Source organism: Buceros rhinoceros, unplaced genomic scaffold (assembly GCF_000710305.1).
Source record: "Buceros rhinoceros silvestris isolate BGI_N320 unplaced genomic scaffold, ASM71030v1 scaffold12058, whole genome shotgun sequence".
Classification (NCBI taxonomy): Eukaryota; Metazoa; Chordata; class Aves; order Bucerotiformes; family Bucerotidae; genus Buceros; species Buceros rhinoceros.
The window spans coordinates 10,942-27,490 of NW_010426379.1; the positions used below are offsets into that span (position 1 = coordinate 10,942).

Sequence of the window (16,549 nt, forward strand, 5' to 3'; positions counted from 1 at the left end):
AGCAGGAATTGGCTAATACAGCCAGCCGCTTTCAGGAGGAAAGGTGGAAGCTGCCCGTGTCATGTTATTCACCTGCCAGTGCCACAGAAGTCTGCCTGCTGACTAGACTGCAGTGAAGCTGCTTGACTTCTTTCCCCATTTCCCCATCTGTTAAACAGACTGAACACTTACATGCCTTTCAGGCATGGTGTCAATGGTATGACATCTTTGTATTGTCCTGAAGTTCTGAAGAACAGGCATGCATATTTATAAGGGATTTAATGTCTTGTGTTTCAGGGCATAAACTAACCTCTAATTATTAAGGTTCCCGTGGGGTAGTGAATTTCTCAGAGAGGCTTTCTTGTGTTTTCCTTTGCAGCTCTTGCTGTTGGCTACCATCATACTGGTAGTGGAGTGAAGGAATATATGATCTGAGCCAGTAACACTTATGTTCCTAGAAGACAGCACTGTGTGCCAGTGAGTACACATCAATTCTTTGTAAGCTGCATTCCCAGCAGATCCAGGTCAAATAAAACAGTATGAATTAGAAGTGCAGTGCAGGAGAGAAATATTTGTCTTTGTATTTCTTTGTATTTGGTGAAAGGGTTACAGCTGACAGCCATGTGTGGCACAAAGCATAGTTTTTAAACCAACACATTTTGCAAAAGGAGAGTGCAGAATTCCAGGCTGACCTAGCTCAGCTTTGCCATGCAGCTATGCAAATTGTGTCCATTTGTTGTCAGAGAGATGCCCTCTGTCTGAGAGTGGTCAGTAGTTCTTGACAGCTGTGTGACATTTACCCATGCATTTCTCAAAATCAAGAAGAATCACGAGGCAAGTAAAAGCCATGATGTTCTCTTTAATACCTCCCATGTCCTCAGTCACTCTTCTGTGGTTGATTTTTGTCCAGCCTCTGTGGGGAACCAGTCTCCTGGCCCTTCACTTACTTCAGTATGTGTAATGATGACATCAGCATTGCCAGATTTAGGCTGCCCTCAGAGGAGCAAGTGCAAGTTCTTGCTTCGTGGCTTTTGCAATCTGCTTAAGGATTTACTGTGCCCCACAGCAGTGTTTGTCAGCCATTGCTAAAGAGGTTTTATCTAACTTCACAATAGAAGCTAGCAAGGTGATGTACCTACGCCAGAAGTGGTGTAAACGGCATCCTGTCAACAGTGATTTAGGGAAAGTCTTCTCCAACATTTACTGCTGCTGACATATAAAGACCTATTTAATTATTTTTTTATTCTGACCTTTCCTTTATGGAATTCAGCTGTGCTTCTTTTGTTCTTTTTTATTTTTCGTGTTCTTCACAGCTCTACAATCACCTACTATCTCCACGTTAGCCCTTTGTTTGTAAGCCCTCCTGAATATTTCCTCCATTTTCAGATTTACATCAGTTCTAACTTGTTTTAGACAAAGCAAGTCCTCAGATTTCTCATTTATAAAAGAGGATTGGTAGAAACTTGGAAAGGGAGGGGAAATAATCTCACAGCTGCCTGGAAGTGTCATTTTAAAGCTCCAGAAAAAAACCATGCTGGGTAGCTTTCTCTTCAAAGGCCTTTTTAGCTATGTTCAGTAGAGTCTCAGGTTCTCTAGGTAACCTGAATATTAATTTTTATATTAGTATTCTTCAAAGGTTTTCCACTTAAAATAAATGTTTCATTAGCGCAACAAATTACAGAGCCAAATTGGGTGCAAGCTGTAATTGTTTTTAACATCTCCACATCTCTTTGCTTTACAGACTTTTAAGCTTGATTTATTCTCATTTGGGCCATACACCCATGGTGGCAAATAATCTACAGGTTTTCCAAATAGTTGCAACTCCTGTTTTTGTTGGAAGCTAGCAAATAGCTAAAATAACCCTCTAAAATGACTGAAAGGGAGAGGGGATATGGGGAAAGGCTGAGCAGGTGCTGTGTTTCAGAGAAGCTTCTGGGCGTTCTATTTCTGGGCCTTTTTGCTGAGGTTGGAGCCTGGCAAAGCAATGCAATGGTTCTTCAGGAGTGATATCACACTGGAATAGCCATATGTGAGCTATGGATACTGGGCCCCCTCTTCCTGGAAACACCATTACTGACCAATCTTACTTGCATCTGATAATGAAAGGAGAAGGAAACTCCTAGGTGTAAAATAGTTTCAAACTCCCAGATGTTACACTGCAGTTTAGCTGGCACACTGCTCCACCCCACTAAAATATTTTAAACTTTTTTTAAAAGAAAACATTGCTACTGTAAAAAAAAGTATGTTGGGTCTTGAAAAGATTAGTTGAAAGATCAACCCATTTTCCTAGTCTTGTAATTTCCCCTCCTGCTTTTTATTCCTCTTGACCTCTATTACCCTTTACCCATTTTAATATCTCTTCTGAAAAGTGTGTGTTAAACATTCCTGCCGATTATAAAATCCTACTCCTTCTTGAAGAGATTAATTCTTAGTGTGCTACTTTCTAACATATATAACCGTATTGCTTAACACGTCTGTGTACTGCAGTGAACCACAGCTGAACCACAAAATGCCCTGTAAGGTCAGCTTATGCTTACATAAGCTCACACCACCACATAATCAATAGCTGTCCTAATGCTAACCAGAGCTATAATTCCACTGGACTCTCTGAAATCTTCCATTCCAGTATACAAGAAAATATGTAGAAATCTGAGTTTACAGTGTGATTTAAGAGTACATGTCCTGCATATGTTTATTAGCTCATGTGTAAAATCAAAGGTATATATTCAGAGACATTTCTGTTTCAGAAGAGAAAAAGTCTGAGTGGAGAGATAGTAATTGGGGACAATTTGGAGAAATGGTTGAATCTTTTAATTGCTCTATGGGCTATATACTTTCTGAAAGGTTAGAGGATTCCTGTAAAAGGAACCTGATTTTGGATCAGACTGAATTAATTATGCCTTCATGGCCGACTCCTTCAATAGTCTTTGGTTTGAAAATTTTAGTATACTTTTTACATCTTCAGCCTTGGTATCAGTTGCAACCCTGTTGGCTTTCATTGTCTTAGACATTTATGATTTTACTTCATTTATAGACAGTTCAAGGGCTGTCAGTGTAGCGTTCCCCTCCAGTACGTTCTGTTTCAGATATCAGATTTAACCTCTTTTCTAAAAGATTGGAATATGTCATAATATGCCTCACTGCACTTTGATGCTATTGACTTGGATTGACAAGAGCCTGCAGAAACCCATATCATTGTCTAGAGCCCCCAGAGCAGTACAATAATTGCTTGCTCAGTATAAAATGTTGTAACAGTGGACATAGATGAAAGGTAGTCTTGCTGTTTGTAGTTGCAACCTTGAAATTTTGCTGCTACGTAGTGGAATTTTCTGTGGGTTCTTCTCTGTACTGTCACAACAGTCTCTTCAATATGGACCTCAAAGTCTTTGTTGTCTTCACGTGTACAGTACAACAGCTCACATGAACTAATGATTACAAATACCCAAGCTAGATGAACTATTCAAACAAGCTATTAGCTACTTTTCCTGGTTATTAGTAATCCACAGACTTCTGTTGCTTGGAATACTTTGCCCTTTATTCAAACAATATTACAAACTGTGCTGTGAAATACGCTTAGATCAGGCTTTCAGGAGTTACAACTTTAAATATTTGCTAGTCTTATTTTGTATTTGGTTATCTCTCTTATGTGGTGTGAATAATGTGCAAGTTCTTTATAACAAGACTGATATGTTTTACAAACATTCGCTTGGACAGATGTTTGTAAAAGGTGACTTATAATGAAACAAGTTTGACCAGATATCTATTAAAAATCTCCAGTTTTTGAAATTCTACACCTTGCCTAGGTAACCTGTTTCAGTGTGCTTCCTAATACTGAACTTAAGCTTTCTTTAGTGCAAATTAAGATGATTTTCCTCACCCTCCCCACCATGGCCTTAGAGGACTGTTGAGCGTATCATGATGTTTCTGCAGTGTCCATGCCCATCCCACTTCTCCCCTCCTCCCATCTCAGTTTGGTCTGATGTACAATGACAGTGAAATATTTCACACTGTCCTCAGCAATGAAGAATGCCCTCTGTCCCCAGTCTACAGGCACTGGTGACACACTGAAGTGTAGTCCACACAAAAGAAATTCTAGTAAGCTAACTGCAGAATCTAACAAAACAAGTCCTTGATTGTATTTTGGGGATATCAAATATCTGCCGCTTAATGTATAGTTTTAAGTTTCCCTCAGTTCAAGTTATGGACCAGCTTTATACCTAGATTCAAGTTTTGTTAGATTCTGCAGGTTCACATTCCCCTGGGGATACTGCAGCCCTTTGAGGATCACAGTTAACTGTGTTGGTCCAGTGGTCCAGCTCTAGGCTGGAGCAGACAATTCCACTGTTATATTCTCTTTCCTGTATCCCGAAGTACAAATCTGTGTAATGTTTTGGGGCTGAAGCAAGTGGCTTTTCACACCAGATCTATATCTGAATAAAATATATTAAAAAATAGAGAACAAAATTACTTTAGATAAGCATTCTAATGAAAGAAGGAAGGTGTTCTGAATAAAAACCATCCTTCTTACTGCAGGAGGATAAATCAAAGGTCCTCTTGCAGCTTGTATCAGTGGTTCAGAGGAGTGCGGAGTTCTTATACTCTGCAGAAGCTCTTTTCATAAAGACAAATTTCACCCTTACTATAGATTCTTAGAGTTCCACTTGGGGTAAGGGCAGTGTTGGCTTTTGAACTAGTTGAGAAACTCTGCTAGCTCTTGACTAACCATTGACTGCTTTAGCCCTTATGGCTGGTTCAAACTGAGTTGTTGGAAGGAATATGTTGAGATGGTTGCAGTCTCTTCAGGATATGCGCACACTGTCTTGTCAGCAGGCACATGGAGCCTGTATGCAAGCACTGAACCAGCTAAAATGCATATATTCGTAGTAGTGCAGAGCCAAACTGAGCTAATTAATTTTGCTGCTAGGAGGGATACAATAGTTCAGGTTGAGCTTCTTCGCTACAGAGCTACTACAAGAGCTGCGAAGAAACTACATCAGCATATTTAGATCCTGCGGATACCTACTGACTTTCACTAAATAGAGCGGACTATCCATGTGAAGCATTTCTTTAGGCAAAGGAATTTGGAAACATGTACAATCAAGGCAGCAGTCCTCTATTACTGCCTGCAGTTTAGTGTGGAATAACTGCATAGCAGTTGGTAAACAACGTTATTCCTTTGATTTGTCTCAATACTTAGATAACTTGCTTCAGAAACCAGGGGTTTTCTTAACTTCTCAGCAGCCACAAACCTGAAGAAATTACCTGGATGCCATGTGTGTTCAAAATTCCATCCCAGCTGACCTCAACACAATAATGGGTCCAGCATCCTTGGCCCACAAAGGACAAAATTCAGCAGCAGTGGCTACTGAGCTAAAACATTGTCCAGTGCCGCAGTGACTCCATGTTGTCTAATACATTCAAAGCTTCACAGACAAATGGGTAACATTGCCCCCCTTAGGTTATTGATTAAGACTGTGTGACTGTCCTTACTCAGTTTCATGAGGTACGTATTAATAGTCCAAGTGGTGTAGTCTTTTTCCAGGTACTGATTTTGTTCCTTACTTGTTACAAGTGAAATTTCCAGATAATGCAATCAACTCCCTTTCTGCTTATCTTGATATAAGAAATATTTGTGGTTTATATTATGCCTCAGGATTTAAACATTGCTCTTAGGTCTCACTCTGCTTCCAGCTGCTTGCAGGAAAAATGTTTGAGAAAAGGCTTTCTCCAAATATGAAACTGGCAGTACCAGCCTGTACTCCACAGGAAATACTGCCCAAACCTAGGACCCTGCAAAACTTGGGTACTTTGACTCCAGCTTCCTTCATTCTGGACTTCTAATGCTGCTGGTTTTATGACTGGATCATAAAACCACTTTGTTCCAGAGTGGGAGGTATCCCTAGACCCCCAAGTCTAGCAGCTCTGTTAACATCAAGAAGTTAAACTTTCTTACCCTAAGCTATATCCGTGTTCTTAAACATATCTGAGGTGATTGCTAATGGCATGATAAATGAATTTAAAATGTTGTCTTGGCTTATATATAAGCTAAGACATATAGCACTTGTTAAAATAATTGACTTGTACAATACATGCCATAATTGTATGAAGTAGATGCTCTTTAGGAAGTGTCCTTACCTTGTGACAGAGACCGCGTATGACATTAATACTGTGATGACAGTTGCAGTAATAGATTGCTTGAACTTCCCAGTCTCTGTCTCTTCCTCATTGTTTGCTGCCAGTGGTTGAGGTACTGTGTCACAGCGCCCGTACAAAGTCCTATGTGAACAGACTGCTGAATGTATTACCAGTGGGTATTACTGTCTGCAGGTTACACATGTTCCTGCTGGAGCACTGTGCATGGTAGGACTCTGTGTCATGATTTGATCTAAGTAAGAGGTTTCTATTGTTACCTCCAAATTTTTAGCACCTGTGCTGTTAGGTAACATAAGAATATACATCATTAATCAGTATGTATTTGCTTGTTCTCACTGAGTTTCTGAACTAGCCTGGCCCTGTTTTACTTCATCAATGGATCCGTAATATTAAATTAAACTATTGCTTTCTTACTAATTCTGACATCTCTTTTTCTTCCACACTGTTTCTGCTTTTATTGAAGCACTTGTTCTTGTGGAATGGGTAAGAGAAAATGAAAACACATCATATGTATTAATGAATGTTATCTATTGTTAGTTTGCTTTTTCAGGTTCTGGTAGCCATCACACACAAAATAGCTGTTTTACTAAAGCTGGGCAAGAATATCCTGGCATTATTCCTTCTCCTCTGAATGTCCTGTGGTTGATACAGATAATATTTAGGCCTGCTTCATTTAGCTTTAACAAAGAATTCAAGGAAATAAAAATTACGGCATTTGCAATTCTTCTTCTCTATGTGATTGCCAGGGAGCAGTGAGAGATGGCTGCTCCCTAAGGGATAGGGAGTAGGATCCCAGTGCCATAAACATGCCAGGAAAGCAGGGACTGGCATCCAGGCCTGTCCCACTCATAGCTGGCAGCAGGGCAGCCCTAGTCCTGGGCATGGGCACAGGTACCTCTGTGGTGATGGGATGGGCACAGCTGGAAACTGGCCCTGTTGTGGTGGTGCTGGAGCAAGAACTGATGGCCCTGGGGTCAGCATGTGCGTGGCCCCAGTAAAGGCTGTGTAGTGGTAGTGAGGCTCGATGGTGCCCTCAGGGCATGACAGCAGGACCTGAAGCCTCTTATTACAACAGCACATATTAAGGTTGGAAAGATCAGGTTATGGGAAAAGGTGTACAAGAAAGAAAAGCAAATGAGTCCAGGAGTGATTCAGTAACATCCAGTGTTCTCAGACTTAATCATTTGACTCTTCTCCTCATTGCTCCATTTGTATTTTTCTGTATGTTTAAAATAGGACATTATATGCCCAGAGCAATTGTTTTCACAATGTGTGCACCTCCTGACTGACAAGCCCCTCAGTTCCAGTCCCATCCTTGTACCTGATGGTTTTCATTGACCACAGACACACCTACCCTTAAGGCTGGAGTGGGACTCAGGGAGTAGAGTTGAATATAGCTTGTGGAAACGTGAAGTCTACTGTTTCCGCCCTGAGGAGTAATATTTCCTGTATTTTCTTCATGACTCCTAGTATGATTATTTCAGATTTGCACCATGCCAGCATTCAAGTCATTTCCAGTGTTCCTCACACCTCTGGAAACTTTGTCTTTGAGGAGTTTCAGAGCTCAGTATTCAAATCAGGTTATTATACACTCTTAAGCCATCCAACAACAGAAATTGTGCTCTTTCCTTTGGTATTTTATGTATGAATCAAACCAACTCTCCCAACCCTTTTTGTCCCCTATTCTGACCATTATTTCAAGACAAGTGAGATGGGGAATTATCCTTGACCTCTTCGTTCTCTTCATTGTCTTCCAGGAAACATAATCCTTGGGTTCTTCCATGTGCTAGACTATGCTTCATCTCCATCAAAAGTAAAATTATATTATTATTAGAATATTTGCTCTGTGTACATTGTTGATAAAGTTGAATGAAGCAACTTATCTGTGTCTTACCTAACTAAAGTCAGCTTACTTTCAACCAGAATTTGGCCTGCATTATTTAGCTGATTCCAATGGTTTGGTTTATCAGACACATTTTAAAAGTATGAAGTGGGACACGGTGTTGCGGTGACTTGGCGGTGACAGTTTAATGGTTGGACTTGATCTTAAAGGTCTTTTCCAACCTAGATTCTATGAAATAAAACTTTTCTGTTCCTCCGCTTCTAACTGGAAGTATATTTATTTTTTATTTACAATTAACCTTCAGTGTTAGGACAGGAATTACTATCTTTTCCCTACTGTGTTATCTTCTTCAAAATTCCCAGCAATTTGGTTATCAATGAATTTTATTCTCTAAATGGTCAGTAGTTCCCTTAGTATCCCACCTAACGAGATAGCTATGTCCTACCAACTGGTAGATGATGGCTGGCCATGAGTATTTCAACCTTAGAATCTAAAAATTGGATCCAGTTGCAGCAGAGAGAATATCATTCCCTAAAGCAAAACGAATTACAGCATTTCAGGTGTGGAAGAACTTTTCATTGCATTTCACTGCTGATAATATAGAATGTTTACACACATAATATTTTTGTAAGTTTGGAGGTAACAGAAACTGTAAGATGGGTAATAGCATTCACTCATACATGAAGTCTGAGTGAATCCCTTGCACTCTTACCTATTTAAGGACTTCTAGGTGTTTCAGGGAGCAGCTAGGCTGTCTGGCTCTACCACAGAGATATCCATCTTCTTTATTTGCAAGCTGTGATGTAATTTCACATCTCTGATACTGTGCACAGGAAAACCATGCTGAACAGTTGCAGAAATGAATTATTAATTAATTGGCTTGCAACCATCTAGCCATTCACTAAGCAAGGGAGAGACTTATGGATTGGAAAAAACCCCTAAAACTACTTTAATGAGAATAATAATAATGATAAAATGAACTATATACAAATATATACAATACTGAGCCCAACCCCCCCCCCGATGGTAACCATGTCACCATCACCACTGATGCTGGAGAAGGCCCCGGCTGGGCTCAGCAGCAGATGGAAAACGGATGCAGGAGCTGGATTCTGTCCCTATGGGAACCATGTCACCATCACCACTGATGCTGGAGAAGGCCCCGGCTGGGCTCAGCAGCAGATGGAAAACGGATGCAGGAGCTGGATTCTGTAACTGGATTTCAGTGATGCACAGCCTGGGATCAAAGGCAGAATGGGCAGAGTCCTCCTCAGGCACTGCTATTGAAGAAGAGAGCAAGAGGGTGCAAGACCCTCAGCTTTATACCGAATATGATGTCTGTGGGCTGGAACACCTTGTTGGTCAGTGTGGGGTCACCTGTCCTGTCCGCTCCTCCCCACAGGTGCAGCCTCTCACTTACTGCACCCCCACCGTGGGACACAGGATTGAGCAGTGACCTTGGTCTGCACAGGAGCGAGTACAAGCCAGAGCCTTTCTGCACACCAACCCCTGGCAGTAACTGTCAACATCAAGCGTTATCACTGCTAGAAGCAGACACTGTCTGCAAAAATATGCCGTTAACTTCAGCAAGTGCCGTCACTTAGAAGAGACTGAGCTGAAAATTGAAATCACTGAACAGAATTAGTGTTGTTCTAACTCAAACCAGGACAGTACCATACCCAGAATTTCTCATCAGCATTCCTTTCATCTCCTTGGTTCGTTCTTCAGCCTTCTAGTTTCTTACAAGCACTTGTTCTATGTTGGTTGAAATCACATCGTTAATTCTTGGGGGACTTAAGTCTCTCAGTGTTTCTATAATAATCTTAGCAATTAAGAATAAGAAGAAGACAAATTACAACTTTTTCTGGATGGGAAAGTGAGACCATTAGAGAAAAACAGGAGAAGAAAAGTTGTTCTTGGTCTGACTTCTTTCTGAACGTTTCGTGTGAAAATGGACTTGTTCGGCAAAGCAAGTCAAGGGAAATGACATTTTAGAGGGATCGTATAGCCATCTGTTAGTTAATTAGAACTGGTTTTCATTCATCTAGTTCTCTACCCCCACGTTCCTACTTACTTGCCAGTCTTTGAGCAGGTTTTGTTTGGGTTTTTTGCAGGTCAGAATTAGCTTCCTGCTGTGATGCAGTGCACAATTTTATTGCTTCTCAAAACAACACCCCACTGGGAAGTAACATGAGTTACGAAGTGGACAGTAAAAAGACCATCCTCATTACAGAGGACATTTTTAAGATGCTGCCTGTGGTAAGAACTGAATCTTGACCTGTTACTGTAATCGCAGTATCATATGTATTTTGGGTTAGTAATAGAGCTGCTTTGTTTGATTTCTCTGGAAGAGACGTTTCACCCCTGTATGCACTTCTTCATCACTGAGTAAGATCCTTTTTTTAGTTTCTTTCCTTCCTTTCTAACCTTCTTCTGCAGTAGGGGAGGCATGGACAAGGTGTCATAGATCAGATTGTAGGTAAAGTTGCTACAGAACACAAGTTGTAGCCTGGCTTGGCAGTCAGATGAATTCAGGAGTGAATCCTCTGAGAACCTTTGCCTTGCTTTTCTCATTCCCATTTTCAAAGGCATTTCAGGCTGTAACAGCATTTCATATTCCCTGTATTCCCATGATATTTCCAGTGCAGGCTTGGGCATATAACTTTTGAAAGCTATTTTGGTTGGTAAACCTGATATAGAATAGAGTAGAGTAGACCAGAGCAGACCATTTCAGTTGGAAGGGACCTACAATGATCATCCAGTCCAACAGGTTGACCAATTCAGGGCTGACCAGAAGTTAAAGCATGTTGTTTAGGGCATCGTCCAAATGCCTCTTAAAACACTGACAGGCTTGGGTCACCGACTACCTCTCCAGGAAGCTTGTTCCAGTGTTTGACCACCCTTTTGGTAAAGAAATGCTTCCTAATGTCCAATCTAAACCTCCCCTTGTGCAGCTTTGAACCATGATGCATCCTGTGACCAGACACAAGGGAGAAGAACTGAGAACCTCCCTCTCCAGTTCCTCTCCTCAGGAAGCTGTAGAGAGCAATGAGGTCACCCCTCAGCCTCCTTTTCTCCAAACTAGATAAGCCCAAAGTCCTTAACCTCTCCTCATAGAACATTCCTCTGAGCTCTTTCACCAGCATTGTTGCCCACTGGTGTGGGGCCTTCGCAGCCAGAAACACAGATTGAGCAAAGGAATCATATTTTGTAGCTCAGGACTTAGAATAGATGTACAAGTTCTGGAGACCAGACAAAGAGGGACACATAGAGAGGGCACACCTTGTTACTCATCCCTGGCATTCTTGTTTTGTGAGTTCCCAGCTACCACAAGTCTAGTTGATTCTAATGCTGCTGTGAATCACTAAAAACTTCATTGAAATAGAGGTGTTGACTCAATTTTACAAGTGGCTTCAGTTTTTGCAGTCAAAATAGCCCAGCTGTTGGCCTTTCCGTTGAATGTCAGTGCTTCCACAGCAGGAGAGGCCAAACAGGATGTATGAGGTGTTTCTGAGACCTTGTGTAACTATATTAATGTCAACTGAAATAGCCAACAATTTACATTAATTTGCTAGGACGTGATCTGCGCTGGTTCACAAATGGATGCAGTTAGCTCCTGTTCAACTTCCCCAGTACAAGACAGCAACTTTTAACATGAAGAGGAGCAGAGCGGGTGAACAGCCAGAAACATAACCTCTTCAGTTAGCCGTCACATTCACCATTAGTTAAGCCAGGGCACATTATTATCCTTCAGTTTCCCCCAAATTTGTTATTTTACCTTAAATATTTAATTGTGTGATGACAAAGTAATGTCCATTTACAGGGTTACCTTATATTAGCTGACAAAGTCAATGACTATGGAACAACTCCTAGGCTGTTAACTACAAAGGAAAATGGGTAACTTTAAACTATCTTCAGTACAAGTTAGTTCCTTAGCTCGCAAGGATCCAGTCCACTGCTAGATAATTTTTGTGTTAAGTGTATTTTAAAGATACTAATCCAGTTTTAACAATCCAGTGTTATTCTCTCAAAGTACTGACTGCAGAAGTAGCAGTTCTCTCTCTCGGTGCCTGGTTTTGACTCTTGGCTGTCCAGCCTGGCAACCCTGTCTGCTAAATGGTGTATGTTTTCACTGGGATTTACCACATTAAACCTGCACGGACAAATGACTAAAGACATGCAGAAAGGATCAAAAGATTTCTAAGGCATTGGCTATATCTTTTCATTTGTTTGCAGACCTCTCCTCTTTCAGTATATCCCTTCAAGACCTGCGCCGTGGTTGGAAATGGAGGCATTCTGAAAAATTCCAGCTGTGGAGCTGAAATCAATCGTTCTGACTTTGTGTTTAGGTAAGAGCTGCTTCATCTTTCTGAAGTGTGTTGAATGTTTTTAAAAACTTGACAGGAAGCATGCCAACGACAGTTTGTAGCAGTGAGGAAGGATCTTGACAATTCTTTATTTCTGCCTCTCTATACTCCTTCTGCTTTGTAGATTTCAGAAGGCTGCTTCCAGAGTAAAGAGAGGACTATATGGCTACATGTATGATCCATGATTACAAAGATACTTTGCCAGTGATGTGAAACATGATTATCTGAGAACCTGACATTTCCGTTCGTTTAACATCCTTCAGGAGGGGGAACTTTTTCTTTGTTTGTTCGTTTGGTTTTTTTAAATCAGGAGAAAGGAAAAAAGAAAACTGTGAAACAAACAATAAAGATTGGTATTAAATGTCACATGTTTTCCTTTACCTCCAGTTTAACAAAGGGCTCGTTAATGCAGTTAGTTAACTGCCTCAATATTTTTCTCACCTTCTGTTAGCTATCTTAAAAAATAGGCGTCTAATTTAAATAGTTTATTTCAACTCCCTCTATAGATTGTGGAGAAAACCAGGCATACTCAGCCTAATTTGGACCACGCTCTCAGTATGTGACTACCACTTTGTAGTTTGTGCAAGGGAACAGGGTAACAGAGGGAAGGTTTTTCACTCAGTGGTGTTCAATCACACAATCTGCTGGATTTTGTTCCCTTTCCTACCTCTGACTAATATTTAGGCTTTTCAAATTAAAAAGAAAAGAAAAAGTCTTTCTAGTTAGATAATTGTCTTAATCAAAATGGGAAATCTGCATACTAAGACGCTAAACTTACTAAGTGACTGACTCTAAAAAAATGCTTTTTTTACCTTTTGCAGAAACCACTGTTTCTGCAGTTGGGCAAGTTACGCCGTTGTGTTAGAAGATGTAATAGAAGACTTTCGGAAGAAATGCATTGTTTAGGCCAGAGGGGCAATATTTCCTAGGAGCTAGCTTAAGACATTCATAGATTGGCTCCTTCCAGGATTTTAACTTTGTTCCGGATTTGTGAGGTGATTTATGAAAATGAGCTCTCTGTGCCCTATTTTAACCATCTGTATGGTAGATTAAACATTTTTACTAGAAGTGCTCTAAGCCTTATTTAATATTTGTAAAATGCTTAGAGATCCCTGGGAGCTGACGTGAAAGTGTTGTTGCACAAGAGAGGAATTTGCAAATAATAATTGTAAAGCATTTCTGGTGCACATCTGTTTAAGTAAATGATTCTCATTCACAGGTGTAACCTCCCTCCAACGACAGGAAGCATTAGCAAAGATGTTGGCAATAAAACAAACCTTGTGACTGTTAATCCGAGTATCATAGCTCAAAAGTAAGTACTGCTGCAAATCTGTTTCTGTCCAGTATTGTGTAATTGTTTGATGTGATTTATATTTTGTTGGAAGTCTTTAGGAATACCAGCATAGAGAGCATTGCATGCAGATTACTTCATTAAGCCTTAGTTCCCATGTAAAATGTGCACCAGTCTAAACAGAAATCTGTTAAACCTGGCCTTTTTTTGCAGCAGAAAGGAGTCAGCAATACCCGGATTAGCAGGTGCCTCAGTTGGCACCAGTCCACAACTTATGACAGAGTGAAATTCACGATTGCGAGACCCAAGCCTCTTCTTCCCCCCTACCCCACCCCATGACCTTCATGACACCCAGCATAAGAAAGGAATTGCAGTCATAAATCAGGAAAGCTTGTAAATGTGTGTCCAACTGTCAGTAGGACTGTAAGCACATGTTCTTGGGTAGTGTTCTTAGAGGCTGTTCTGATGAAGGCTAGTTCTTGAACAGAGGCCCTCTTTCTGTAAGCCATTTTCTCAATCCATGTGAAAGCTACTCACACGCTTTTTTCTCAGCAAAGCTTTTTTTTTCCCCCACATTCTTGATGAAAAGAAAATTTAATAAGGCCAGGGTGACTAATCTGACATCTTCAGCAGGCTGGAACTGCAGCTTATCTATGAAAAGGACTGCTATGGCATTTATTTACTGCTTACTGATCTTAGTGTATCTTATTGTCTGTCATATTTGTATATGTCAAACAGACATCAGGCAAAGCGTTTTTTTTCCTTTTAAGGGAAGAAGAAAAAAGTACAGTGAGCATATAAATGACTAACAGGCATTTGTCATTGGTTCAAGGGTGGAACTTGATTTTTTTCGATGAGTACTAACTACCTTGATGCTTACCCAGCCCTTTTTGGCTTAAATGAAGATGAGTTATTGCTTCTCCAAAAATAAATTTAGCTCATTGATGTTAGTGGGACTGCACAAGAATATGAGAAAGGAAAACTTTATCCAGTGACTCAGCATTATTGGTGACTACTGACCTGATGCACAATTTATCTGGGCTTGATCAAAGTGTTCTGCCACAGCTGAACTCATTATTTAGCCAAATTAAGCCTCACCAGGTTGAATAGCAGTTACACTGAATGAAACAGGAGCTAAACCTGTGTGAGGACAAAATGAAATTATGAGAGGACTTTTATGATTTAAAAATAAAGTTACTTAAATATTCAGAAAACACTGTAAATGCCTTCACAGGAGAAGCAGGAAGCAACCTGGCATCATTTAGCGGAATTAGGTTTGTTTCTTCTCTCAGAAGACATTCTGACTTCATTCACTTTAATTTCTAACTCTGTGTTTCGGTACTGGGTTAGTGTGATGTTATTATTGTTAAGGTTAATGAGCTTTTGAACTGCGTCTGTCAAGGTGTACAATGTAGGTGAACTCTCTTGGAGGAAAGAAGCACAGTTCTTATATGTCCTAATGGAACTGGGCTATACTGCACCTTACAGTGGCAGAGCTGGGAAGCAAAGGAAGACAAGGTTGAGTTGTTCAGGCTTCTAGCGAAGGAATAGCAGAGATCTGAATTCTGTCCTGAAGGCTCTTCATGTACTTTACACTGAGTAGAAACAGAAAATTCTTGGGGAGGCCAGAAGTTCACCCTTCAGCCACTCTTCCAGACAAAGGCTCAGGCGTTTTGGCTGCGTGACTCTTACATACACATGGGCCCAGGGTCAGCAGGAGGGGTTGAGTGTCTCTCATTCATTTTATTTCAGAGTCTGGAGGTGATGGCGCTTTATTGGGAGTAGAAGCTGTAAATTTAAATCCTTCCAGGCTGAGAAGGGGTGTATCGCTCCTTGTGTGAGTTCAGTTATGCAAGAGGTAACTGATAACTCGTGTGTGAGGGTTTTGAATGGAAAGGGCTGCTGTCCTCTGTCTTGAGGTGCTGCATGAGAAGAGGGTTTGAGCCTACTCAAACTGTGAAGAGAATTTAAACCAAGTTTTCCAGTTTCTGCTGGAGCCGTTTGTGAAAAGTGGCATGAAAATACACTGCTCAGATAGACAACTACCCACAAAAGAGGACTCAGCAGTTTGAATCCCAAGGCAAGTGCAAGTGCTATGTGTTCAGGTGTTTCAGACAACTCAAATCTATAGAGGAAACAAGTGGAGTGACCCCTCTGGGTCTTGTATCACTTCTTGGATAACTCTGGAAGTTCAATATTTGGGAGCACAGTGTTATTAAATGGTGAGAACTAAGTCTTTTTGCTGGTTCTTGGGGAACCAGAGCGTTTGAGGATAAATCCTCTTCATTTGTGAAGTCAGATCTCTGTCTTTACAGATCTCCATGAGTTCCCTTTGTAGTCAAAGGAGATAACTAGACATGCCTATATTTTCAACTATTTAAAAAATATATTAAAAACAGCTAAAGCTTTGTAAAACTGGAGCACACACTAATCTTTAGCACTCCAACACTATTCATGTGCATTCTTGTGTTTCCACACAGGGCAGACACGCAGATTTTGAAGAGAGGTTTTTGTATACCTATTGATGTAAGAAACACATTTCACAAACACATGCAGTACATATCATAGTGCAAGTATTTTTAATCAGAGAAAGTATAAATATGATTTTTTTTCCTTTTTCTGCATTCTCCTTTGAAATGTCTTGAATCAGTCAATTCTGTAAACAGGTCTTGATCTCATTAGCAGTGAATTTGTTCTGCTTCAGCAGTTCGTATTACTGATTCAGTTCTATGAAGTGTGTTCTTACTGCACAAGAAAGCCACATTTTCATAACTGCACATATGACAACGTATAATAGGTTGGTATAAATTTGCAGTGTAGCCATGCTGAACTGGTGCAGCACAGTTTGTAACTCATATATGCAAGTGCAGTTGTGCTGTTTTGTTCTGTAATATTTACATCAACAGTACATTCCAT

The 16,549-nt window shown here is 40.5% G+C and overlaps 1 protein-coding gene across 1 annotated transcript in view; it reads left to right on the forward strand.

The window, feature by feature from the left end:
• Nucleotides 1-16,549, forward strand: part of ST8SIA6 (ST8 alpha-N-acetyl-neuraminide alpha-2,8-sialyltransferase 6) — a gene marked incomplete at its 5' end in the record, with an annotated part of 25,368 nt that overhangs the window by 8,235 nt on the left and 584 nt on the right. Inside the window, 3 exons of the mRNA XM_010141475.1 lie at nt 10,090-10,234; nt 12,212-12,324; nt 13,562-13,654. Coding sequence (XP_010139777.1) covers nt 10,090-10,234; nt 12,212-12,324; nt 13,562-13,654 — 351 coding nt within the window. The remainder of the gene's footprint in view (nt 1-10,089; nt 10,235-12,211; nt 12,325-13,561; nt 13,655-16,549) is intronic.